The sequence below is a fragment of the Phyllostomus discolor genome, chromosome 1 (genome assembly GCF_004126475.2).
Source record: "Phyllostomus discolor isolate MPI-MPIP mPhyDis1 chromosome 1, mPhyDis1.pri.v3, whole genome shotgun sequence".
Taxonomy (NCBI): domain Eukaryota; kingdom Metazoa; phylum Chordata; class Mammalia; order Chiroptera; family Phyllostomidae; genus Phyllostomus; species Phyllostomus discolor.
Window position 1 is genome coordinate 25,014,900 of NC_040903.2, and position 27,199 is coordinate 25,042,098.

Below are 27,199 nucleotides of genomic sequence, written 5' to 3' on the forward strand. Positions count from 1 at the left end.
CTGCAAAAATGCTAAATTACTTACCTGAAGTAAAATATCTTATGTTCAAAGAGCGGTGGGGTGGACCAAATCGGTCCTCTTAAACACCAAAGAGCCATTTTATTAGTTTAGCCACCAAAGACCTCTTATTTTAACACATTGTAAATTCAGACTAATTAGAGTTGAAGATCCCAGCCGAGCCCTGTCTGGGTAGCTCAGTTGGTTAGAGCTGTATGCTTCTATGCCAGTATGCCAATACGCCAAGGTCGTGAGTTCGATCCCCAGTCAGGTCAGGGCACACACACAGGCAACCAATGAATGTGTAAGTAAGTGGAACAACAAACAGATGTCTCTCTTTCTCTATCTCTGTCTCTTCCCCTCCCTCCCTTCTTCTAACTCTCTAACAATCAATAGAAAAAAAACTAAAAAAAATTATTAAAAATAAAATACTAGCCCATCCAAAGGCTGGTAGAAGGAGAGATTCAGTGACAAAGTGTTTGTGCTGGGGTCTGCCACCTGCCAGCTATGGGGTCCTGGTTCATTCACTCTACCTCCCGAGTCTCAGTGTCCTTCCGAGTTTCCTCTGAAGTATATGACACGGTAACAGCAGTGACAGCACCTACAACAGCGACAGTACTGCCTACCTGGTCTATCAGCCAAGGCACAATAAGGGAAAAAAACCTGATGTAAATATTTGAAACAGAGGAAATTTGGTGGAATCAGTGACATGGGCAATGGAAGAGTTACAAAGCAAACAGAAGACGGTGAGGCACAAAGCTTAGCAACAGCAGGAAGCAGCCTACCACCCTGCCCTGGCCCTCGGGCTGAAGGATCCAAGGAAGGTGGTAGAACCTGAGTCCTGGGGTCAAGGTCAAGACCACCCAGAGGAGCCACAGCCAGGAGGCTCTGGGAGGAGACAGGAACCCCGGCTTCCATATGCTTCTCCCACCCTCCAGCGCCTCCCAGTGGCCCAGCCCAGGCAGAGCCTGGCAACACAGCCTGCAGGGGTCAGAAGTCAGCAGGGAGGGCTGGGAGTGGAGGGCAGAAGCACTTACAGGGTTCGTGCCAGCCACTGTTCTCAGCTCTTCGCAGGAGTACCCACTTACTCCTCGGCAGTGGGGAACGCTGTGATCTGATAAGGAAGCTGAGGTACAGAGACGGTTATGTAACTCACCCAAGAACACATAAATAGTGAGTGGCAGGGCCGGGATTCAAAACTTAAAAAAAAAATCAGTTTTCTTTCTTCCAGAGGTGTAGCAAACAAAAGCAGAATGCCACACTTGCAAGCATTGTTGTGCCTGCTGTTAGACAACCCAAACGCTTTCAATAGTTAATCCTGGAACACGGCATTTTGAACATAGGAACCGCAGACTGGTGCTCTTGGTCGTTCTGAACACCGTACTCGGTGCACACCAACACCGCGTAGCACACTGTGTGGGCAGTGACTACGGACTCAAAGCCCTCAGATTCACAGCTGGGCCCTAAAAATGGGCTTCCCCTTCGCAACCACGGTCAGGGTTTTCTAGGCAAACAGTTCTCTCCTTCCTTTCTTCCTTTAATAGATATTAATTCAAGAAACCACTGAATTTCAGCTACGATTGTATTGAGAGTATTCAATATCTGACTCCACTCTCCCCCCCATCAGTTTTTACTGTCCCTGTATAAAAGTTACTGTTAAATGATGACTCTGTAAGGGCCTAGAGGACGTGCATTCAAATCATCACTGGGTCTACAGTCACTCTGTGCCACGCCCATGCCCCTATGGCCCGTGTCCTCAGTGGACACGGCAGACAGGTCGCAGAGCCCCTCACCAAGCCTGGCTCTCGCCTCCTGGCTCTTCTTGGCCCAGCACTGCAGGCCTTTAATGTCGTGAGGCCAGAGACGGCGAGGAACCCATGCCGTCTCCTAGCCTCACGTGCTCTCCTAGCACTAGGATGAAAATTTCCTCAGACTAAGGCAGGTGTCTGAAGGGACTGCTTCCTAAACAACATAGGCCAGAAATTTTGATTCTGAAGTCAGACAGTGAATGCATGTGAAATTGCAAAAACTCCTGGCTTTATCTCTTGGTTTATTCCTTTGTACTAATTTCCCTGACAATTATATAATTGTTTGTTTTTTCTTCATAGGCTTAATGCTGTGAAGGCTTATTACCTATGGCATTTGTAACTAAATACTTAGTATTTAGTAAATACTAAAGTTTACTGGAATATATGTGTACTTGCATAGGTTCTGCGTACCACTTTAGAAGTGGACAAACACGAGGTCACTGCACCATGCATAGGTCCACCTCTTAAAAGGAACAAAGAACCGGTGAACATGCATGACACCACCTCCAAGTTTCAGTGGGAGAAAAAAACATCCAAGTGTCTAAAAATGTACATGCCAAATCATGTTATACATCATTCTGGAGGAAGACATCATTCTCTTGCAGTAAACTGCTCACCCATGAAATGGAATAACCCTTCTAGGAAAGGATGATTAATTATTCAATAAACATCATGTGTTTTCAACTTCACTGAGAAAGATAAATGGGCGGAGGACTCTCGATGGGCAGCACCTTCTTCCTCCAACCTACTCTGCCCAGTGATGGGTGCAGAGGACGAAGAGCCCGGGTGATGGACAGACAGACAGACAGCCCAGCGCATGGGGCAGCAAGGGTGGGGCCAGGCCCCTTCCCATCTGTCATCTCACACCAGCTTCATGTGGGTTCTGAAGCCTCCACCTCTACACAGAAGGACACTGAGGCTCAGGGTGGGTGACTTGCCTGGAGACACACAGCCAAGAGGCAGGCCCGACCTAGGAATCCAGTAGGGGTGGGTTGGGCTGCAAAGGTCCTCCCAAGACACCACATGATCCGCAGCACCCAGAGGGGCGACAGCTGGGGGAGGACGACGGAGGAGCGGAGCCGGGGAGAAGAAAGCTGGGGTGGCAGAGGGCGTTCCCACCATCCCAAGTGTGTGAGGCTGAAAAGTGGCCCTGAAGGCCCTGAATCCCTGGCACCTATAAATGTCACCTTGTGGGAGAAAGGGCCTTTGCAGACACTGCAGATATGATCGGGCTGACTAGCCTGACGTGGACATTTTCCTGGGTTAGCTGGGCGGGCTCTCAGTCCAATCACAAATGTCCCTGCAAAGGAGAGGCAGAGGGAGAAGGCCACGGACAGAGGACACAGAGACTGGAGTGGCGGCCACAGTCTGAGAGGGCCGGCAGCCCCCAGAAGCTGGCAGAGTCCAGGGACAGGTTCTTCCCTGGGGGCTCCAGCGGGCGTGGGCCCTGCCAACACCTTGATGTTGGTCCAGTGCAGCTAATGTGGGACTTCTGGCCCCAGACCACGAGAGAACAGTCTGTGCGCATATGTTACAGCAGCCACACGAGACTAACACACTGACCTGCTGAATACAAGTTGAGTGTGGTGGCTACGTGGCCCCTCAGCTTCACTGAGATCCAGTGACCAGGAGCTGTACCCCCATCCTGGGCAAGGGCTTTCGACTCTCATTCTGAAACCTTCTTCTCCCTTCCCCTGTGTGATCCTCAGCACGAGAAAAAGTGAACAACAAGAAGGGTAGGAAAAGCACTGGTCCGGGATTTAGAATTCATGGTTTCAGACACAGAGCTCAATCTCTCTTTTTGTTGCAACACTGAGCAAGTCATGTGAAAGCTCCAGGTCTCTTTCTTTCCTGGTCTGTAAAAGGCATCGTTGTCGTCGTCGTCATCATCATCATCATCATCATCATCGTCATCATTATCATCATCATAATCATCGAGACAGTGTGCAGAGACCTTAGTAAACTATAAAGCACTACACTAAAACATGGAAAGAGTTGAATTATTCCCCCTTCATTCCCTCTCTGATATAATCAGAAGCATGTTAAGCACCTAATATTGAGGATAACATCATGCTAAGTCACATAAAAGGAAGTATAAGACATGGCCACCAAGGAATTTACCATCTTATTAGGGAGACATACGCAGCTACAACGTTCAGTAACAACACAAGGTTGAAAAGATTAAGTTCCAATAAGCTCTCCACGTGACTACAGAGATAAAAAAAGATCGCAGGGCACCGCGTGGTGAGAACATCTGCCCCCCTTCCTAGGGGAGGAGTACGTTTCCCCAACCTCGGAAGTCTGGGTTGGTCATGCAACTTGCTTTGGCCAATGAAATGTGAGCAACAGTAGTGGGTGTCATCTCCGGGCAGAAGTTTTAAGAGTCAGCGCCTCTTTTCATCCTGCCACCATGGCTGGCAGTACTCTAGTCTCAACGGTGACTGTCTCATTGGCGTTGGATGCAGAATGAGGACAACTACTATAAGTGGCAGTGCCTCTGGTCAACCTTCCATGGAGAGTTGGCAGAATGAGAGGTGTTTTAAGATATGGAGCCTTTGGTTGTTCCTACAGCATAACCTAGCCAGTGCTGACAGATACAAATGGCGATAGAAAGGGTAATAGAAGAAGAGGTGGGACCCGGGTGAAGCCATAACGACAGCAATAACATATAACACTTGTGGAGGGGTTGACAGTTATATTTACCAAGTACTTCACGGACTCAAGGACATACGTGATTATTTACTATTCCACTTAGTACCTCCTATGGGGGTAGGCCCCAGGAAGTTCTTGTTCATGGGTACATCCTTGGTACCAAGCACAGGGGCTGCTGACACCTGATAGGAACTTAGATACATGGGTGTCTAATAAATTCCCAGAGAGGTAGATGGGGCCATCCAATAGAGGAAGAAGGAAGGAGAAAAGCAATCCCACAGCCTGACACCTCGTGGCTAGAATGAGGACGATGTGGCACTGGGCATGAAGATAGCCCACTCGACAGACCCCTTGAAAATACACAAGCACAACCAAGGTTCAGTTGTAATAATAAAGCTTGTAAAAATACGGTGCCCCTTCTGGGTGATGACAGCCATTTCACTTCTCCTCGTGTCTTGATTAATATAGTTATTCAGTGTCATCTGTCCTAACGCATGTTTCCAAGGCCTGAGAGATCGATGAACAGCATGCTGACTGAAAATGAGCCAGGGTTTAGAGACTTAAGATATAGACCATCTTCTTTTCCTTTAAAGCAGCACTCTAATTTGTATGGTACAGACATCTAGACCTTACCTTTAATTAAACGAAAATTTCCCTCCCTTTATTTTCACCCCCTGCCTTAGTGAATTTAATAAATATGATTAAGGTTTACCTTTCTTAATAAATATCTCCCATAGCTGCTCTTATGTCAATAAAAAAGATAAAGCAACTCCTTAGTTAGAAGGTGTATAGAGATAAATCAAAACACTTCCTTTAGGCAAGAAAGGGGCATAGACAATTATTATAGGCCATAGAATTTGGGGGGGAATATGTAAAGAAAGTTTGCATCCATTAGATGTGAATGCTTTCAGTACGAGATGCTTATCTTTGTGATGGGAACTCTGGTGGTGAACTGTACTTGGGCAAGCAGGGTCTTTGAGGCTGAGGTGGCTTCTGTGACACTATTACGCTCTAATTCATGTACAATGCCACAGAAGTCATTTGGCTTGGTCAATAAGTATTCATTGATATAGAGATAGGTTTTTAATGTTGCTGTTCTTTTAATGACTCAGAACTTAAAAAAAAACCCACCAAAAAACCCAAAACAACAAACTGCTCAAGATACTCTGGTTGCAGAATGTATAGCATTTCCCAATTACTGAATAATAGCAAAGTCAGGGAAAAAAAATCTGTGTTTTAAAAACCCTACTGGTTAATGAGGCATTATAGCTGGACTTTTGTTTTTTTATTAAAATATGTATCCCATTTGCCTCCCAAAAGGATTAAGCAATTTACAATAAAAGGTACACGTTCTATCAGGCCATTAAATTAGAAAAGTAAAATTTAAAACCAAATAGAAGGAGAAGTAATTCTGTAAATCAATTAGGCTAAATATTAATGTAAACCACATGGCACCATCTCTGATCCACAAAAACGGCAGTTGTATCGTTCGATCTAATATCATCACTGCAATTAGGATTTAATTCAACTTTAATTCAACTTCCTGGCAAAAAGGGAAACATGATAAACTATGCAATTATCACCGTTAACCAGGTTTTTTAAGAGAGACAATATTCACTGACCGCAACAAAAACTACGCTCATAAAAATACAACACTTTTCATTGAAGGTATGGGGAGAGGGGAGTGCTAAGCAAATGGAAAAGTCTGAAGAGTTAGCTTTGTTACAATGGAACTCGACTGACAGTTATTGTTCAGAATCCCTGCATCACTGTGCTTCAGTGTTTCCTGACCTGGAAGATCTTGAAATGCTGAGCCTCTGGAAGCCCACTGGCATGAGGCGAACAATGGGTTTTTTGCTCGCACAGTGAGTGGAAGAGCTCTGAGCCTTTCATAGCTGAGCTGTATATCTGGGGCCCTCTCTGAGTGCAGGGTGTTGCCATGGTATTTTCCAAAATTATTTGACCATGGAATCTCCCCCTCCACCACACACACACAAGTTATTAAGCTGGTACAGTGCTCAGCTCAAAACTTTTTGGAAAATTTAACCAAGATCAGTGTTACTCAAACTATGACCGATTAGTGGTAATACGCAGCATTTAAACCATTAAATAAATAGAGTAGCAAAACAAAACAAAACAAAAGACCTCAAAGGTCAGGGCACACAGTGAAGATAAATATCGTGTGAAATTTTTGCTGGTTATATGTGAGTAAAGGAGGCAGAGAGAGAGAGGAGAGGAGGGCAGGGAAGGAGAAAGTCAGGTCATGCCATAAACTACTTCTTATGGGTTAGGACAAATACTTGGAAAGCCAGTAACACAGAAAATTAGATGACCAGAAAGAAATGTGGGGTTCACACAATTTTTAAAAAATCTAATTACTGTCCTTACAAAATGTACTTTCATGTAAGTGGACATACATGTAGTCAGCAAGTTAAATAAAACTCCCTTCGACATGATATGTGTACCATTGCACACGTACACACACATAGTGTGTATAATTGCACACACACAATACTGTGCACACATACACATGCATACAATAGTGTGTACAAATGCACACGCACATACATACAATAGTGCGGGTTCAATCACACACACAATAGTGTGTACAACTGCACACATACACACAATAGTGCATGTACAATTGCACACATACACACACACACACAATGTATATTTAATTCATCCTGTTTGAGGTTCTGAGTGATTCTTAAAAGCTTCCTACTAGCTTGACTATCCATTTTGGGAGGTTCTGCCCTTCCTATATTCCTTTGACCTGGCCCTGGTGTCCTGCTGGTTCCCTCAGTCATGAGCTAGATAAATCTGATATGTTATTCATATTTTTTAAAGATTTTATTTGTTTATTTTTAGAGAGGGGAAGGGAGAGAAGAGAGGGAGAGAAACATCAATGTGTGGCTGCCTCTCGCGAGGCCCCTACTGGGGACTTGGCCTGCAACCCAGGCATGTGCCTTGACTGGGAATCGAACAGGTAACCCTTTGGTTCACAGGCTGGCACTCAATCTACTGAGGCATACCAACTAAGGCTCATTGTATATTTTTAAAATTACATTTTAAAACGGTCTTATTAAAGTATAATTGACATACAGTAACTGCATGCATTTAAAACATACGATTTGGTAAGTTCTGACCTGTGTATACACCTGTGAAACTATCAGCACAATCAAGACAGTGAACGTAATTGTAACGTCCAAAGACGCCTCTTGCCTCTGCTGTCCCAGCCTGTGTCCCTCCACAGGCGAGCCCTGATCTGCTTTCCATCAGCACAGACCAGCTTACCTTGCGTTTTCTAGAACTTCACATAAATGAATAATACGGTACGTGCCCCTTTTGGACAGGAGAGTATGGCTTCTTTCACTGAGCACAATTCCTTTGTGAGTCAGCTATGTTGTGTATATCAGTAGCTGATGCCTTTTTACTGCTTAGTGGGTATCCGCTGTATGGATATACCACAGTTTGCTTATTCATTCACCTGCTGATGGGTGTCTGAATTGTTTCCAGCTTTGCTTATTCCTCACTGCCTGTGTGAGCCTGTTTTTAACTTTTTTAAAAGTGTGCTTCGGCCTAAGTCCTAAGGAGGCAGAATCATTGGGGCTGACTCCTCCCTGAATGTGGGGAGGGCAAGAGGACCCCCAAGTTGTTGACTTGCGCAGCCACCTGGACGGCAAAGCCATTCCCCACAGAGGACGGCGGGAGCTGAGTGAGCGAATGAACATGCACACGCGGGAGCCAGTGAAAGAATGCACGGATCGGGAACAGAGGAAAATGCGCAGCTAGGAAAATGGGTTAGGTGTGTGGCTGTTTAAAGATGGCACTCTCAGTGTTGACCATAGGGACCTGAACAGATTCTGGCAGGCAGCTGTCACTAAACTAACAGCAAAGGTGATTGAGGGCTAGGTTCGCCAAGCAGGGGCCATACTCACTCTGTCTGACCCCGTGGTGGGCAGAGAGGAGGGAAGCTCCTTTCAAAAGGCAGCTGAAACGGACTGCTGAATTCTTGGGACCTCAGACGGTTGCTCTGGATGTAGGAACGACCTGTGTGCCCTCTTCCTTTTATCCCGATCCCCAACCCAATTATGTCCAAAGGCAGACATGGTGTGAGGGCTGCTGAGGGGCTGGGCCCAGAGGGAATCGGGGACTTTGAATTGGAATCGGACATCTATTGCTCAGGTTTTGTAATCAGAGGACTGACTGGCGCCTCTGTCGGTGCTGGATGTAAAATTCCTGTGGAACTTCTGGCAGGGTGTCACTGCCTATTTCGTTTGCCTCCTGGCACAGACCTGGTTTCAGTGCCACATTTGGTTCTGCTTAATCTTAAACATAAGATTAAGACTCACGTTTTCCAGGATTTGTTTCCAACAAATGTGCTCTCAGGAGTTCTCCTTTCAAGGGGTGCCTGGAAAGGGCTTAGGGGTCAAGAGGCAGGAGCCACGAGTGATTTTCCAGTTCTGAAGGGACTCCCAACCTCTCATGACCTGCCACATCCTGGGCAGGGCAGCTCAGGGCCCAGGGCTCAGCCCAGGCGTCCTGCCTGAGCGCGGATCTCCAATGGGCCAGGGTGCTCTGTGCGGGACGAACGAGCCCTTGGAAATGCAGCTGTAGCCACTCACAGAAAGGGGCAGACTGGGCAAGACAGGGTAGGCGACTAGGCCTAGAGAAGCAATGAGAAGCAGGAGGCATCACCTGCAGAGAGAAAGGCAGCCACACCTGGTTGGCCTCATGACCACGCCCCCTCCCCAGGGCTCACCAGCCTGCTACCCCAGGCGGCAAGCCCTGGGCTCAGCCGCCCCCCAGTCTCCCAGAGAGCCTTCCCTGGGCACACCTAGCCAGCTGTCCCACTCCAGCGCTTCAAACATCGCTTCCCCTTGGGCATGTTTCTGGTGTCAGTGTCTGACGCTCTCACTCCCTCCCCCACCCTCTCCGGCTCCGCAGACATGTGAACAGTGCTAGCTGCAGTCTGTCACCCGCTCCGCGCTCCTTCATTTACAGTCTGAACGACTCTTCCTGGGTTCACACAGACTTCCTCTTTCCGTTTTAAATGAACTATTTGGCTCATTTGTTTTCATTTGGCCCAGAGTCTGACTTGGTATTTCCGTCCTCCGGCTGCTGTGACCACAATTCTGTTCCCAGGACTTGTACCCTCAGAAACGGGGTCCTTGCTGGAGGGTCCTGGCTTTAGTATCCTAATTCTTGTTTTATGGCTCCCTCTCTCTTCTTCCCTTTTCTAAAGGGCAGTCTGCCAGGGCGCCCTCTGGGGGACGACAGTCTGGAAGAGAAGATCTCCCAGGTGAAGCGACAAGAAAGAAACCCGGGACATGCCCGCACCCGAGTGTAGTGTGCACGCGGGCGAGTGGGAGGGCAGGGGGTGGAACCGGAGTGTCCTCCAGCCTCAGGAGGCAGGCCGGCGGGAAGCTGGGGAAGCTCACGCTGACACCTTTAGGACAGCCACGGGAAGCCACCTGCGGAACCAGCCGAAGTAACTGGGTTGTAAACTCACTACTGGGCCACTTTCATAAATTCTCCCTTTTCTCCACTAAAAAACAACTCCTCCAAACACAATCCACTCCAAGGCTCAAGTCCACAGCTGTGACACTTAAACAAACAAGTCTGGCTGAATAAGAGGGTTGGAAAAATGCAAAGGTATTTGGGGTGGGGGGTCAGGGGCTCTAAACAGCAACATCAGCCTTTCAAGGCCTCAATGCATCAGTCAAGACTCATAAGGAACCAATAATGAGCGATTTTCAGGTATTTAAAGGCAAAGGGAGAACAACGCCAACCTCCCACATGTTTAAGTTTTTCCCCATTTTCCACATGTCACAGTGGACCCAGGGCCGAGCGGTAGTTCCCAGAAGTGCCACTATTTCGTGAAAACAGTGGGACTGGGGACCACGCACGCACTTCTAGGAGAGGACCGGTGCATGGCTGCTGTCCCGCAACCATCCCCACTGCAGACAGAGGGAGAGGCTGGGGCACTGGGTGTCCCCAACAGGGGCACATTAAAACCATAATTCAAAGCAAATGGGGGGATTCCTACCCCAGTGTTCCGTCTGCCGGCCCATTCCAGCTCCCCACACCGGACACAGTCCGAGATAAGGCTCCTTGAGTTCCGCCTGATGTTTCACACCCGTCCTCCCCAGGACTGACTTGGTACAGAGATACTGTGATATAACAAGAAATATATATATTTGGTTTTTCAGTCTCAGCAGGGAGGGGAGAGGGGTTTGAGATTTAGCTAATCACCAATAGCCAATGATTTAATCAACCTGCCTATGTAATGAAATTTTAATCAAACACCTAAACCTGGGGTGTCAAACTCACTTTCACCGGGGGCCACATCAGCCTTGAGGTTGCCTTCAAAGGGCCGGATGTGATTTTAGGGCCGTATAAGTGTAACTACTCCTCAATCAGGGTCAAGGAGCTTGGCGTTGCCACCAGGAAGAAAGAAGGTGGAAGGCCAGGTTTGGCCCACGGGCCTTGTGTTGGCCACCTGTGCCCTGAACAACAAAGCCGGGAGAGCGTCCACATCGGGGAGCATGTGCAGGTGCTGGGCACACCCAGAACTCCTCGGGGATGGAAGCTCCTGCAATCACAGCTCTTCCGGCGGACTTCACCCTAGGTGCGTCTTTACCTGCTTGTCCATTTGTATCTTATCAAGAGCCTTTATAACATTTCCCTGAGTTCTGTGAGCCATTCTGGAAAATTACCCAACCTGAGGAGGGGTTGTGGGAACCTCCAGTTGATAGCTAGTTGGCCAGAACTATGGGTGTCCTGGACTTGTGCTTGGCGTCCAAGTGGAACTGAGCCCTTGACCGGTGGAATCTTTGCTAACTCCAGGGAGTTAGTGTCAGAATTGCAGGAAGCTGAAAGGCATCCAGCTGGTGTCCGCAGAGAACTGGAGAATTGCTTGGTGTGGAAACCCTCACATTTGGTGCCAGAAGAGCAGAAACGGATCATCACATTAGCTACATTATGTTCCTAATCATTAGTCTCACCACGAAGCCAAACATCTTAGATGATTACATTCGAGTAAAAGGTTCCAGGTGATGACTTGTGTACAGAAACAGCCACTGCCCACTCGCCTGCAATAACAGGGGGCTTCCAGCAATTCATCAAACACCTAACTATGTACTGAGCTTACGCAACATGCCAGCAATCAAGCCAGGCTCTGGGTTAGAAGAATGACAGCTTTCTCTGCTGTCTAAGACACTAATGCATGCACACATGGATTATTAAGCTACTTCTGCACTGAAGCTACTCTTCCTTCTGTTGTTGGAATGCCCCGAGAATTCCCAGAAGACCATGGTACTCTGAGGGTTGACCTGGAGAGGGCCCGTGGCCAAGCATGATCGACCTCTCGCCCACTGCATCCAGAAAGCCACATTTCTCATCTGGCTTGGGACTCTGGGGAAGTGCAAGGGGGAAGCTGTTCAGGGAGCAGCATGAAAACTTCTCTCTCTCTCTCTGTCTCTCTCTCTCTCTCTCTCTCTCCACAGCAACCTCCAGCCTCCATGCCTCACTGGCTGGTGCTGAAACATGCTCACGAGAAATGCAGACTGTGCGCTGAACCAGTTACTGAAACGGATGAGGTGATCCTCCAAAGACATCGTTATCCTCATCCATTCACCGATGGCGACAGCATCGCTATGAAAGACCCGCTTGAAAATGCCTTCGCACATTCCTCTGAGGGAGTCTTTACTTGGATGATCACTAACCATGTCTCTCCTTAAAGGTTATTCTAAGCTGAAAGTATTCGCAAGGATCCCAGCATGATTAATAGAAGGCAAGGAGGCTACTTCTAAAGAGATAAAATATAACTACACTGTAAGTCAGCAAAATGGTCAAGTAAATCCTGATGCCTCTGCTTACCCTGCGGTGGCATTAAAAAGAAATTAACTCTCGAGGCCAAGCTAATATTGTAGCCCAGGGAGAGAATTATAGCTGTCCCTGGAGACCTTTCTCCCTGAGGCAAGAGAGCACATACCCCAAACTCAGCTTTCATCAGCAGATCTGGGAATCCCATCATTCAGTCCTGTCTGGCTCAGACAACCCTCCGACTAGACATCATTACGAAGCTCCCCACCCTCCGGAGAGACACCGCCTGCCCCCATTAATCCTCAGAAAAGAAGCGATGGCACAGCAAATACAGAGATAACTTTCAGACTGGCTCCGAGACGAAGAGGCCCCCTCTCTCCACATCCCTGTCTCCTACAGCAGAACTGCCCTTTGCTGCTGACGACTTCTACCAATTTGGAAAGGAGGTCTCCTTAGCACGAGTGCTGTCACATCACCTGCCACTCGGTGCAGCTGAACTGAAAGGACAACCGCGCTCCCTCACTTGCTGAACGAAGCAGAGACCAGGGATGCCTCTGCCCGCACCTGGTGGCCGCCTCCCTCCGAACCTCGAATCCAACCCGAAGGTCAGCCAGGCAGCCTACAGGCAGGAGACAGAAACCACGCGGGTCATTGGAACAGAGAGGAGAGACTGTAAAGAACCGTCACTAGGCAACTAAAAATGCCAAAGGGAACACAGAGAGGTTGTTGTGAAGGCAGTGACTGCGAGGCAGGGCTGAGACCTGCAGGGTTGAGGGCTCAGAGGACAGTGCCGTTGAGTGTCAGAAAACCTGCAAGGTGGGGTCGGAACGGAAGCTTTTCTAGGACGATGCTCACAGAAGTAGGAAGCAAGTTTCTTCTTCCTCCTCCAGACCTGCAGTCTCCTTCTAGTCAGAGCCCAAGCGGCAGCGACCTCGAGAAGCAGAGATGTGCCTTAGGGACCCCAGTCACGCTGGCAGAACCGAGACACAGGTAGGACAGGAAAGTACTCTGCCTTTCCCACAGCTTCCGACAGCAGCCACGGGGTCGCCGATCCCTTCTGAGTGCATTGCTGCTCCAGTCCTTCCCAGGAGACAGCCAGCCGTGCGGGGTCCCCCACGTCTCCATTCTGCTCACTCCTCTTTTTTAAAATAGCCCCCTAAAGACTAACGCCATTCTCTGCTTTCCATTCGCACCTATGCCTTTTCTCCTCAATTAAGAAGCCGATCTTTAAGGACAAGGAAAAGGCCCTGGAGTTGGGTCCCCCTGCCAACCCGGGTTATTCTGACCCTCCATCAGCCCTTGTGGTGAGGAGCAGAGACGAGTCCCCTTGGGACAGGGGAGTCCCAGGAGTCTGTTCAGGCCCTGCCAGGACGGGACCAGTTACCTGGGAGTAATCACACCCTCTGTCCTCGGTTCACAATCTCTAAAATGAGAGGACGAAGACTTTGGTGACTAAACCACATTTTCCATTTAAAACCCTGTGAGATACAGTTTTGTAGATTAGTTAACTAATCTACCCCAGTGTTACTCAGGGACCCTCCATGCAAAATCCACCTCCAAATGGAACACTGTTTTCGAAAGAAATCAAAACAAAACAACAAAACAACACTGGCCAGGAAAAGAGGAGGAACGCCGTGTGGCAACAGCCCTAGAACTTAAACCAGGGACTCGTGAGGAAAAACCAGTTGGGAATATCCGAGCAGGAGCAGAAAAAGTACTCTGTACACTTGACACTGTATTCTTTAGGTAAAAGTTCCCTGAGATCTTAACTAGAGAAAACAGTTAATCAAATATAAACTCATTCTACAATTTATGAATAATCTATGGCATGATAAAATTTTATTAAAATTACTCATAAAAAACAGATGCATAAAATTACTCATCAAAAACAGAGAAGATGCGTAAAACACCTCCTGGGAAGAGTGGATCTGCTGTACAAGCTGCGAGCTTTCTGCTCCGTGTGCGAGCCTCCCGGCCCACAGGGTCAATACAAGGACGCTCGCTTTAAAAGTGCATGCGTGCGTGCGGGCGGTGGCCGTGGTGGCTGCTGTTGATGGCGAAGGAATCTGATCTACATCAGCGCAGGCCCGGTGGGCTCTGCATCTTATGATGGTGGCTTATTAAAAGTAATTCCATTTTTTTCCTTAAAAGCAGAGAGAGCAATCTACTGTTGTCACTAATTTAAATTAACGAGTGACCGACCACAGCAGCATTTCCTGGTCTGTTCTGCGCCTGCACGTCCAGGAAGGACAGGGTTCCCGTCAAGTCGGGAAACGCTCTCCCGGAGGCTCCCAGGGCGCATCAGCGCAGAAACCCTCCGAGAAGGTCTCAGTTTCCTGACGGACCGACCCTAGAGGGGTTTTTCCCCCTCAAGGAAAGCCTGTGCACATCTCCCCTCCTTAGTGCTCCACTGCGCACTGCCCTGGAAATCCGGGGGAGACCCCCACTTAGGGGTCAGAAACCCTCCGACTATACCGCCCACCCAGTTTCCTTTCTCATGGGAAGCGTGTGGGACCAGCACCCTCCGCTGCCTGTTGGTAACCTGCACAAGGGTCCGTGTGCCCAGAGGATGGACCCATAGCTGCCGCAGAGAAGTCCCTATTAACAGTCCCCTATGTTCAGAAAGTATGTTGCTTGCTTCTGATTCCTCGATAAAAGCATAAGGAGAAAGCTCTCCCCAGGGCCCTAATGAGTAGAAAGACAACTGTGGCCAGGCATCACCATGGGTCCCTGAACCCTCTCCAACCCCCTCAGCCTTGGACAGGCATCCTGGCAGGCCTGCGGCGATGAGATGACAGGTGGCACCTTGGTCACCTGCCCCAGTCACCAGGGGCAAAATGCCAGCCAGCTTTGAGGCCTGGAGCCATTCCCACCCAGAAGGATGGGGCGGGAGCAGAGCCGCTCGGGCTGGACGCTTCCCAGTGCTGCCTCTGATTGGAAGCCCGAGGCTCAGACACACCTTTCACCACGCCCCACGTCCGGGAGCCACGCCCCACATCCGGGAGAAAAGAACCACGACTACCGGTAGCCTCCCAGTGTACCTCGCTGAGATCTGGAGGATCCGAAGCACACGGTGGCCCAGACAGTGGAGGGAGCCAGCCCTCCCCCTGCTGGGCAATAACACAAATGTGCTCCAAGGAATGCCAAAGGCAGACATGACTCAGGAGCAAGACGAAAACTTCAGCCCCACGGAGCAACAGGCAACACCCCACTGAGGACCAACACCCGATGGGACTGCCACTCCTGCATAATGAGAAGTTTCTCCAAATCAATTCTGGGGGTCCATGGGGGCGTCACAGCCGGATCACCACCTCACCCAAGGTACATTTACTCCGAAAGGGATTGCTTCAGGCAAATCAAAACCACTTGAAAACCTTAAGAAAATGCTAAACCCAAAATAACTTTATAAATTCTGAAATTACACGGCTTAGTGAAGCACTCAGAATTTCTAGAAAGGTGCTGTGCCTTTCAAGATTCTGGTCTACATATATTTCTTTTTCATTTTAACCACATCAAGAAACCCCCTAAGAGATGCCATTTTCTCAGCAAGGAAAGTTACAAAGGAGAGTGTGAAATAGAGTCATTTTCACAAGCAAAATGAAACATTTTTATGTTTTATTCATGCAAAGTGAAAACCCCTTTCCTTTGCAGCATTACAAATTGAATTTGCTCTTGTAAATTGCTGTTTTTTAAAAAAAGGACCAAAAGCAAAAAAAAAAAGTTAAAAAGGCAGGAATACAAAGTCCCCTTTTTCCAGGGAGTGAAAACTCAGGGACCAGTGGAGACAAACAGAACCCTCCTCCGGCCCCCACCCACCCCAGGGGCTTGTTGAGGCTCTGACAGCTGAGAGGGAACCCTGAGTGAATTTCTAAATTACACTCCTCTGCTAACACTGAGCAAGAATATAAAGTGGTTTAAAGTGCAGGGGTAAACCCAGCCCACCCCTCAAAAGCAGAGCCGAGGCTATGGGACCTAACTACTGACACCACTGGAGGGCAGAGGGGGGCAGGCTCTTCCTGCTTTGTAGGATGCCCGAACTCGCAGTGCCTGGAGCAGCCTCTCCTCCTCTGCCTCCAAGGAGAATCTGCTCCTGAAACCTCCCTGAGGTCTGGCCCCGCCCTGTGTTTGAAAGGAAGCCCTGTAATTAGCTGCCTCTGCTAGCTAGCGTCTAGTCTGTTGCTTTAACAAATAGAGAGCCAGCATTCATTAAGCATTTGCCATGACCCCGCCCCTGTGCCAATTACTGTACACACACAGGCACGTATACACGTGCTTTGTGGTCTTTATTATGATCTGCACTTCACAGATGGCAGAAACGGAGCCTCCGAGCTTGAATAATTTAGTCAACTAGAGTTTGAACCATTTTTTCCTTCCCAAGCAGGTAGCATTTGGCCTCAGGTTGAAGGGCTGGGCTGAAAACATCCTCGGTGAACTCGCTCACGGCCTTAGGAAAACACAGCCCCACACAGCTGTACATGTGCGGTATATAATGATTTTCACCTTGGCTCCTGCCTCAAAAAACAAACTTGGAGGACAGGAACCAGGGACGGATCAAGCACCTTCTACCCTTCCATCAGGGCTAAACATTTTTAATAATGAGCAAACATTATCAGGTATTTTCCTTGCAGAAATTAATCAATTCCTGTCAACGCAGTGACTTCAGTGCTGCAGCTCTGCCAAGCGAGTGAGTGACAGGTGTGCGCATTCAATCTGGCCACCCGTGCCCCCAGAGCACCTGGCCCAGCTGTCACCATGCGTCACTCTGTTACAAAAGCTCGAAGACACAGCTGTGCTCCCAGGAAGGATTATCCCGCTGGCAGTCAGAGGACACCTCGCCTTTCTCCGACAGACCACTTCTCGCATCTGGTCCCAGCAATGTTCTTTGACTGATGAGTGCTTCACCATTTCCTTTCTGGCTTACAACTTGCAGCTGAATCAAAATGCTATCAAAGCCACAAATGCCCAGCCTTATAGACCGAAGCTGGGGCATAGCCTAAGGCAGAGAGCCCTCTGGAGAGGACCGCGTGCTTTAATATCCCAGAATGCCCAAAAGTGGAACCCAGGGAGCCACCTCTCTCCGGTCCGGGGTTTTCATCTGCCTTTGCCATGTTCTCAGCCCCTTTCAATGAAGCGATAGCTAATCATCCTACAGCTCACCCCTAAATTCTAGGAGAACTTCAGGCACATGGAGAGTTGCCAGAGATTAACTATACAGTTGACCCCTGAACAACACGGGAGTTAGGGGCACCGACCACCTGAGTGGTTGAAAATCCACATGTGACTTAAGTCGGCATTCACTCCAATTTCCACCTGCAGATAGAAAATAGGGTCGACCCTTGAACAACGTGGGTTTGAACTGCTTGGGTTCATGGGGACCGTGGGGTCAAATGTAATTCAACAGTTAGGTGCATTTAATGTAGCCCCGTCACTTAACAATGGCATCCAAGTTGTCAGCGACAACCGCTGATTTTTAGTTAGAAAAGCTAACTCGCAGCTTTCTTACTTTAGTAAGAACGTTCTGGTATTGGAAAACCAGAACGTTCTTGCTTCCAGTCATCCTGAAGAACAGATAATTCACAACATGTCTAAGTAAGAAGCACTTCTGGAAATAACAGATTTTTAGCAGAATTTCAGAAAAAAACCATGCACACACATTGAATGGGATTTTGACATGACCAGATGTTTCATGTGCTAAAAACGCTGAGCCAACCCCGAGCCCCAGAAGCTCCTGGTGATCATCACTTGCTGATCTAGCACTTGCGATTCAAGGCTATGCAGGCGCTCCCTTCACGCAAGCCCCCAACAGAGAAAGTACCAATAGGGGTGTGTGTGAAATGGCGAAGACTCGACCGAGTGAAACAGAGGATTAAAATAGACTGCAGAGAGGGGGGAAGACGAAACGAGAGGGTTCGGTGAGCTGGGAACTTAGCTGAGTGAGGATGAGCAGGAGGAGAAACGTGCAGAAATCAGAGGCAAGGATGCAGAAGTGACCAAAAGTTTGAGGGACAGACACCAAGAAGGGAAGTAGTATAGAGGGTTTCTGAGGTGGGGAAACAGAGATATACTGTAGTTTTTTACATTTATAAAGAGAGTCTGTTGTCGTTGCATATTCAGTGAAGCACAGTTAACACTGAGACCGCGCTTCAGTGTTACGCTAAAACCGGGGCACCTGGAGAGGTGGCAAGCCACCACCCCGCCCCAGGGCACTCACCGGCCGTTGTCGCGGCCCACGCCCCACACACGGATGCTCACGATGGGCTGCGCGTGCAGCACGGTGCGGTCCATGGGGTCCACCAGGCTGAGCGTGTCGTTCTCCAGGATCAGGTACATGTCCTTGCCCTGGATTCAATGAGAAAACGCGTCACCTTCCTCGAGAAGCACACGGCCTGCAGGGTCTGTGGCTGCCCAGGGGCGGCGCCTCAGTGATCAAAAGAAGCCACCCGTGGGGTCTGCAATTTGCTTTCCTAAGAGAGAAAGCTCCTCTCCTGAGTAAAATATTTGTGAATCTTTCACATTTCCCTCACACCCCAAATTTTTCCCTCCAAGTCCTCTGAAATGTGTCTCTAGCCTGCTTTCTAGCTGGCAATCATTTTTAATTATTTATACTCCTGAGTCTTTAAGAAAAAAGGGTAATGGCGGGTCCTCTGGAGACTCTGGTCTTTTACTAACTTCACGCTGCATCCCCTGAGAACTGCGCCCTGCCTGTTCTGTCCCCTCCGGCCAGACCCCCGCAGGCACCGCCCCCCCATCCCAAGGGCCTTCTCAGACCCACAGCGACACCCTGTCCTCTCCACATTTGCACGGCTCCATACCTGCGCAACTGGGCTGGCGAACAGCAGCAACAGCTTTGTGACATTTCCTGGTGCCCCACAGCTGACATTTCCCCGCCTTGACCACACCTCAGACACTATGCCACATGCCCAAGGCACCCTGGCTCACGACCTCTCTAACGTTTGTTATCATTCAGCTTGCTATGGGGCAGGGCCTCTGCCTATCTGTGGCCACTTCAAGGTCACGGCTATGTCCAGACCTTGGGCAAAGAGCCAACTCTAAATTAGCTAGTTTGCAGAGTAACTCCGACTGAGGTGCAGTCCTGGACAGACTCAGTGTCCCAACACCTCACAGATGCTGAGTAACCGGTCAGTAGCTGAGCCGCGGCTTGCAGAGCCACGGGGAGCCAAGCCGTCCTCCCCTCCACGGCCCTTCAGCTACACCCAGCACCTTTCCTCCAGGCTTCAGCTGAGCGCTGCCATACGGCAGTGCTCAGGGTACCACACAGCAGTGCTCGAGAGCCGCATAACCACGGAGGGCTGGGAAGTGGAGAGCTGAGCAGGTGCCAGGTCGCCCTGGGGTCAGCCAGGTGATGGGCTTTGAGATAGCTGAGAGCTGCCGGGGACTGTGGTGCCTTCTTCTTCCCTCCGTCCCTTCCCACTGGGAATGAAGCACTGACTGCAGCCTAAAGGAGGTCTTCAGCCAGGCCCGCTAGAGAAAGGACCCCACACAACTCCCACGGGCGGGCAGCAGCCCCTTCTGTGCAGCTGCTTCAGGGCGAACACCTGGCAGGCGCTAACAGACTCTGAAAGGCTTGTTGTGGATGACAATCTCCCCTGGTGAGTTAACCACGCTTTATAGTATGTGACTTACAGTGAGGTCAAGTGCCCCCTCATTGAGGTCACTGATGCACTTTCTTTGGGCTGGTCTGGCTTAAAAACCACAACTGGTTCTCCCAAAGGCATCAGACGCCCTGTTTGCTGGGAGGGGCCAAGTTGCTCACGTAGTAACACTATTCCAAATGCTCCTGATATGCTTGTTCGACAGCTCTCTGAGCACAGTAGGACCTGTCTTATCCCATTTCATGTGATTTTTACAGATATTCCGTATTTATACTTATTCTCCTTTCTGAAACTATCTCTGATAATATTTCAAAGTGGAATGACTTTGTTCTAAGTGAGAAAGAATATATAGGTATCAATTTCAAAGCTCATGTATAATGTTGATGTTCAGGTTGTAAATAAAGAAGACTGCGTTATAAAGGATGGTTTTTCCAACTTTCAGAGCAGTGGCATCAGTATTTCTGTGTGCGTGTGGGGGGTCACATCCCCCTGTGAGCTTCCCAGAAAACGGTTCTCATATCTCAGCACACCCAATTTGCACGCAAATTTACGGAGTTTTCTGGGCCCTAAAGCCCACAGGGAATTTCTGGGGACCCAGAGATCTCGGGTTGCACCCTGTTACGGAGACGCTGAGAGATGTTCTTCCCGGGGCCCCGCCCCCCTGGGACCTCCCAGGGCTGGCAGGCAGATCTGGGCGTGCATGCCGCCTACCCTGCCCGCCTCAGTGGAAAAAGGCGCCTGGTACGAGCCAGCAGCCCCCTCAGCACCACGCACGGCCCACAGGGCTCGGGGCTCTCGTGAGGCCCTGCAGAACAGAACCAAGCCTGCCGTTCAACACCTCCAGGGCTCCTTACCTCTCCCCAAATGCCGACTGTATCCCGGATGTCGTTTTTGCAGTAAGAGAGCTGCCGGATGCAGTTGTTGACGGCGACACTGCTCTTCCCAGGGGCGAGGTCCTCCTCTGCCATCTCTACCCACCCCAGCGAGCGCACAGCGAAGCACTGGAAGAGAGAGGGCACGGACGGGGTCACTCAGCGGTCACGGGTCGGTCTGCCTGGGCTCACCTCGAAGCCCTCTGCGGGGCCTGCCCGGTGGGTCCCTGACGGCCTCGTGATGGTCGGCCGTCTAATCCTTCCTCGTTGGGAAATTAGGTTGTGACTTTTCGGCTACTAGAAAATGTGGTGATAAGTGTCTTCTTGCCTAACTTTCTGAGTGTGGGCTCAGGGGTTTTTTTGGAATAGATTACTAGAAGTGGAATTACAGGGCGAATAGACACCAAAAAATCTCTTAAGTGCTTTCATCTATTAAAAGGCAAGGTTTTTTTTTTTTGAAATAGTGAGAAGTGCGACCCCCCCTAAGCTCTGTTAGTTGTCAGCACCGAGGAGAGGACTGGAGGAGACACAGTGAAGGAGAACCCCATTGGGTGCTCTGGCGATGACGCAGCAGGAGGCGGTCTCTGACTCCCGGAAGTGCTCTCGGGACACGTGCTCTCAGGGCGCGGCCGCAGGTCCTGCCACACACTGTCAGTGTCGACCCCGAGAAGCCTGCAGAACGGTTGGACCTGAAAGGAACCTCCGAGCACAAGTCCCACATACTCCTTCATCACTTAGAGGCGTTTGGGGATGACCCTCCTCGTCTTTTTAAAGTTCACTTATTCAATTTAAAAAAAATACATAAAAAGCATTATGTGCATATTGCAGCAAGTAAAGCACCCAAAGATGTATAACAAAGAAAGGCATCCCTGGGACATGGTGCGGGGTGGGGTAGGGGGGTGTTGCTGCAGCATCTGCTTTGCTGTAGTTGCCACGGTGGCTGGTGGCTGGAATTGGGGTCCCTCACCTGACCCTGCAGCCCGGGTTCCTGATCCCCCTGAGGGCCAGGGCCCCTCCCAAGCTGCAAATCACCTGGAGACATCACCTTCATAGGAGAGGAGACATCTTCAAGTTTCCCAACGTGAAGGTCACAACGAAATGAGGATATGCAGCAAATGGCTCCAAAGTGACCACATTCAGTTGAGTTCGAACTTCCCTGTCTTGGCCTCCAGACCCAGGCTCCTTCCCAAGTTGATAATCACAGTTTCTCAGGGGAACCCCCTCCCCCAAATACCAAGGGCAGTCTCTGTAAGCACGGTGCAAGCACAGTGCACGGGACCCACACACCCGACAGGGAGAAGTGCTGAGGTGCCTGCCTGCCGAACCACCCGGAGCAGAGCCTTGGCCACAGGCTGATGGTGCACACGGGCTGTTCATAGCTTCACCAAAGGGAGGAGGCTGTCCCTGAGATGACACAAAAGCTCCTCAGGACCCGCCCCTGGGGGAGAGGTTCTGGTAGATGCTGTCCCACATTGTCTGCAGGTGAGTGTCCACTACACTGCAACTGCTCGGAGGAGAAACGATACCCACAGGCACAGGGCTGGCTTGTGACCAAGGAGGGCCTGCTCTGGTCAGCAGCCAAGCTGGCTCGTAGCTGCTGGCCTGCCTGCTCCACCTCGGCTCCGCCTCGTTAGGCCCAGACCATGCTGTGTTTCTCCAGGCGGGCAGGCCCGCCACAGCCCAGGCACACGAAACAGCACCCATTCTTCACGTCAGTAAGACTCACCAACCTCACTGGCCAGAGCCCAGAAGCGCTCCTTCCCGCTTCTCTAGGGAGCACTGCACTGCTCTCTAACCCTGTCCTCTGCTGGTTCCTGGCTCAGCCCTAGTCAGTAAAATCAGAACACAACCACCGACCCCACCCTGACATTTCCATCTCTTTACCTACCAGCACCACACCCCAGTCCTGCCTCGAAAAGAAATAGATACTCTCTTGATTTGGAGGACATTTATGTCACCCCAACCTACTATAATAGCAGAACACACAGGCAACCTTCAAATGTTAAAGATACTAACTCATTTCATCCTTGCCTCAATCGTCTGAGGTTGATACTCAGTGAAACTAAACACATTTTATAGATGAGGAAAGTGAGCAAAGCACAAGGTATGAAGAGGTGGGCCTAGGCTTCAAACCCAGGTGGTCTGACTCAGGTTCCCTCTCCTAACTGCTCCGCCCTGCGGCTGACGTTTTACTGCAGGGCCTGGGCCCGGTGGGACTAGCCCCCCAGAGAAGCCTCCAGAACATGGGCAGCGCTGTCAGCAGTCTCGAGTGCATGACTCTACCGTAGGGGGTGCCTCGTTCAAACCTTAGCTCTTAGATTTGCTGGGGCTGTGATCGTGGGTAGGTAGTTTACAAAGTCCCAATTTTGTTTTACTTGTAAACACAGGAATAGCAATCGTTACCTCAGAGGGCTCTCACAAGAAAATAATGTAACAAGAGCAAGGGAATCCAGCACGTAGAAAACACTCGATGAATATTTGCTGATGGAAGAGCAGAGGAACGCAGCGCCACATTAATCTTAGTGGGCGGAGTCCAAGGGGGACCGGAAAAGGTCAAACGTCTGCAGTCAGGGTGACCACACGTTCAGACTGTCCCCAGGATGGCAAAATTATTAAAAACAGCTGCTTTTATTTTCAAAAGCATCCCAGCTTGATTAATAAATTATCATAGTCATTGTAGTCAAAATTCCAGTGCATTCAGCCGCTGGTATGGAAATAGCCTTGGCTACTGAGAAGTGCCCACGTGGACATGGGGTTCAAAATCTACGGGAGCTCTCTGTGCCCAGCATCTTGGTGGTCCTGGGCGGACGTGGGGGGAGGTGGAGGGTGAAACCTAAGAAACCAGTGTTACTGTGGATGCCCATAATGCTAGAAGCCAGGAACATATTTCTTCATTTTCTCTAATTGCCTACTACAAAATCCTACAGGATTTTGAATATTCAAAAAGGCTATGAATATTTCAAAAAAGTATTAACAATAAGAAAGGTAAAAAAAATCCTGGCTGCTTTTTGACCAGAGTCCAAGAATACGTGAGAAAAATCAAGGGTATTTTTCTTGGCTAAGGAATGCAAGTGGATAACTAATCCCACCACAGCACGTTCAGTATATTGTTTTGTCACGCTGATAAAGAGAAGAGCCCTAAATATATTATTATAATGATTTTGTTGTAAGCAATTTCTCTGCACAATCCTGCTATTGCAATTTAGTTTCTGATTTGAAAAGCTTCACCACCGCAGTAAATGAGAACTGGGTGCATGGGGGAAAACAGAGACCAGGGAGCGAGTGTGGCTTCCTCCCACGGGCTGGAGCAGCAAAGAGCAACCTGTGCTGTTTGCTGCCGCCCCCGTGTGGCCGTGGAGGTTTATAACCGCTATCACTTTTCCTTCAACGGGGTAGTTAATGCTTTCTGTACTAATCAGCTCTGGGAATAAATACTTGTTTCAGAGTATGGGAAGAGTTAAAAATATTAAGAGTTAAAAATATTTAAAGGCAGGTTTAATAAACCTGCCTTTAAAAGTGCCTTTTCGGTTTTGTTTTTGAATAAAGGTCAATATTTGCACTTTGACTGATGCTCATTCTTCAACAGCTCTTAACTAAAGCAGCGACAATGAGGGAGGGTTCAGAGCATGGACTCTGCCATCAGAGGAACCTGGGTGCAGCCCTAACCCTGCTATTTCACAGCTGCTGACTCTGGGAAAGTTCCCTCAGGTCTCCAAGTCTCGGCTTCTCCATCTGTGAAATGGGAATAACAACAGCACATATACTGAAGCGCTCAGTGTGAGGACCAAATGAGAAAATGTTGGCCAACGGCAGCGCACACTGCCTGATATATAGTAAGAACTCAGTAAAGGCTTATTATTACTGATAAGTGTTAACTCTTTTCTATGTGTGGGTTTTAAAGATTTCTCTAGTTTAACAGATGTCAGCCAAGGCTGGCATGTAGAGGGGGGAACACTGGAGTTCATGGGTATGGACACACCACCTAGAAGGCTTTGTTAAGATGCAGAAAACTGTGACCTGTCCCCACAGTTTCTGATTCAGCAGGTGATCGGTAAGGCTCAAGAACCTGCCTTTCTAACCAGCTCCCAAGTGATGCTGAAGTTGTGGGACTGGGGACCACACTTGGAGAGCCACTGATGTGGACAGGCGGCCCCTGCCCTCACCCGACATCACGCTGTGCCCATGACTGGTCCTGAAAGTAAAGTTTGGGTTCAAATCCCAGGACAGCAGACTCACTATCTGTAGTCTGGGGCAAGTCTGTGGATCTCTCTGTGCCTCGGTTTCCTCATCATCAAACGTCCACACTAAAACCACCTGCCTCACAACAGCCTGGCACACGATGTGAGGACCAACTGGGCTACACGAGTTTGCAGCTGCTCCTGGTGCTGTCGTCACTCATTATGGGCACTGAAGGCACTACCGTCGTGGCTGGATGAGAAGGGACCCAGCTCCGAAGCTTCCCTCTCTCCCATGTGTTCTCTCCTCCTCTGCACTGACACTGAAACGCACATCCTGTTAGTCATTTCCATTTCTTTGACTCCCACTTCAGTGGAGACCTCCGCCTGGAGTGAACCTCTTAGACCTAAAATACGTGCAGAAGAAACAGTGCATACCCTTGGTTTCTACGGCCGGACAGCCCTGGGTTCACATTCCTACACACCCACCGGCAGGGGTTCAGCCTCCACAAACCTAAGCTGACTCAGCTGAAGAGTGATAACACTAGGAGGCCCCAAGGAAACGAGGAGGGTAAAGTGGCCAGTACATCACAGACCCTCAGCAGATGCTCACTTCCTTCTCCTCTCTCTGCTTCCAGGAGACACTCATTTCATTCCTTGTTTTCCCATGGGCATCTGGCTTTTCCTTCCACAGAGCTTTAAGGAGGGCAAATAAGATGAGGACATGCTGGCAGAAAACTCAGGGGCCTGGTTCCTCAACCATAAGGTGGGGCAGGGGTGAGGGAAGGGACAGATGAGGGAACTGGAGCTATGGAAGAGGAGGGCATGGACCTCACCTGCACCCAGTGAGCCAGCCTTGCCGCACAGCAACTGGAGAAGATGGTGCATAAATAAGCTAACGTCTGCCATGCAGCACATATTTTAATGCCCGGAATGGGGCCGACGCTCTAGAGCTACTGAGGGATGATGACAAAAAGGCGCATGATCTTAGAATCGATAGCAACACTAAATTATAGATATTAGAAACTAAAAAAGTTCACAGAGAAAAACTACAGTTTGGCCCAGCATTACAAATGTAACCCTAATGAACACTCATTCATAGGAATTACTTACCACTTAAGCCTAATTACCCTGCAGCACAATAACAACTGCATTCAAGCCAATAAACATTTATTGAGTGCCTATTAGTTCCTGGAGACACAGAGAGATGAGTCAGGCACAGCCTGGTCTCCAGAAGCTTGTAATGGAGCAGGCGTGAGGTGGGAATCTGTAATGTGGCAATGTGAATCAGCGGCACAGAGGTGCACACATGCTGAGGGCTCCCGGGAGGAGGAGCCTTTCTAACTCAGAGAGGGGGGGGTTATGGCAGCTTCCTGGGGGATTCGGGATTGAGCTGAGCCTTGTGGGATGGATGGATTCATTCACTGAACAAATATTTACCAACATCTACCGTTCGCCAGGTACTGAAGACCCACGGATGAGCCCAACAGAGCAAACACTCTGCTCTGAGCCGTATTTCCGGCTGGAAGGGCATATTCATTTGGCTGCGACACCAAAGGTCACATGGCTCCATGGATGTGAACCATGACGAGTAAGGCACAATGGTGAGTAGGGGAGGGGCAGTGTGCATAGTGATGTAGAGCCCGGGATTTCGAGTCACTGACCTGGGACCACATCCCAGATTGGCCACTTATTAGTGGTGTTGTCCAAGCCACATCACCTACTCGTGGTTAGCCCCAGTTTCCTCCTCTGCTGCGGTGAGGACAGTGGTACAACCCTCCCAGGGCCAGGCATGATTGGTGGGATGGTCTGTGCTAAGCTCCTTTGTAGGGCCTGGCCCAAGGGCACAGCTGAGAAAAGCTGAGCACTATCTCCTCGAGGCTTCTGATCCCCGTCACACATATCTGGATGGGGAAACATTGCCCATGGCCAGTCAATTCTGTTCCATTTTCCCAACTAGTGATCAAGCGTCACTAAGAATAAACCTTGGGTGGCTGGGGGGCAGAGAGAGACTCGGGCCTGCTGAGGGCTGGGGAGATCTGCGGGTGGGCTTCTGGAAGTTCCTGAAGACACACGCGAGGCTATGTGTGTGCCTGCAGCTTATGGAAAGGGTGTCTAGCAGGGCGTCCAACCCACTGCCTGTGGGCCGCACGCAGCCCAGGATGCCTATGAATGCGACCCGACACAAAACCGTAAGCTTACTTAAAACACTATTAGATTTTTCATGATTATGTGTCTCAGTGTATTTAACG

General features: G+C 49.5%; 1 protein-coding gene across 1 annotated transcript in view; it reads right to left on the reverse strand.

Moving 5' to 3' along the window:
- Positions 1–27,199, reverse strand: part of APBB2 (amyloid beta precursor protein binding family B member 2) — a 324,017-nt gene that overhangs the window by 47,766 nt on the left and 249,052 nt on the right. Inside the window, exons 12-13 of the mRNA XM_036031648.1 lie at positions 20,755–20,901; positions 18,499–18,626 (exon numbers count right to left, since the gene is read on the reverse strand). Of these exons, the coding sequence (XP_035887541.1) occupies positions 18,499–18,626; positions 20,755–20,901 (275 nt within the window). The remainder of the gene's footprint in view (positions 1–18,498; positions 18,627–20,754; positions 20,902–27,199) is intronic.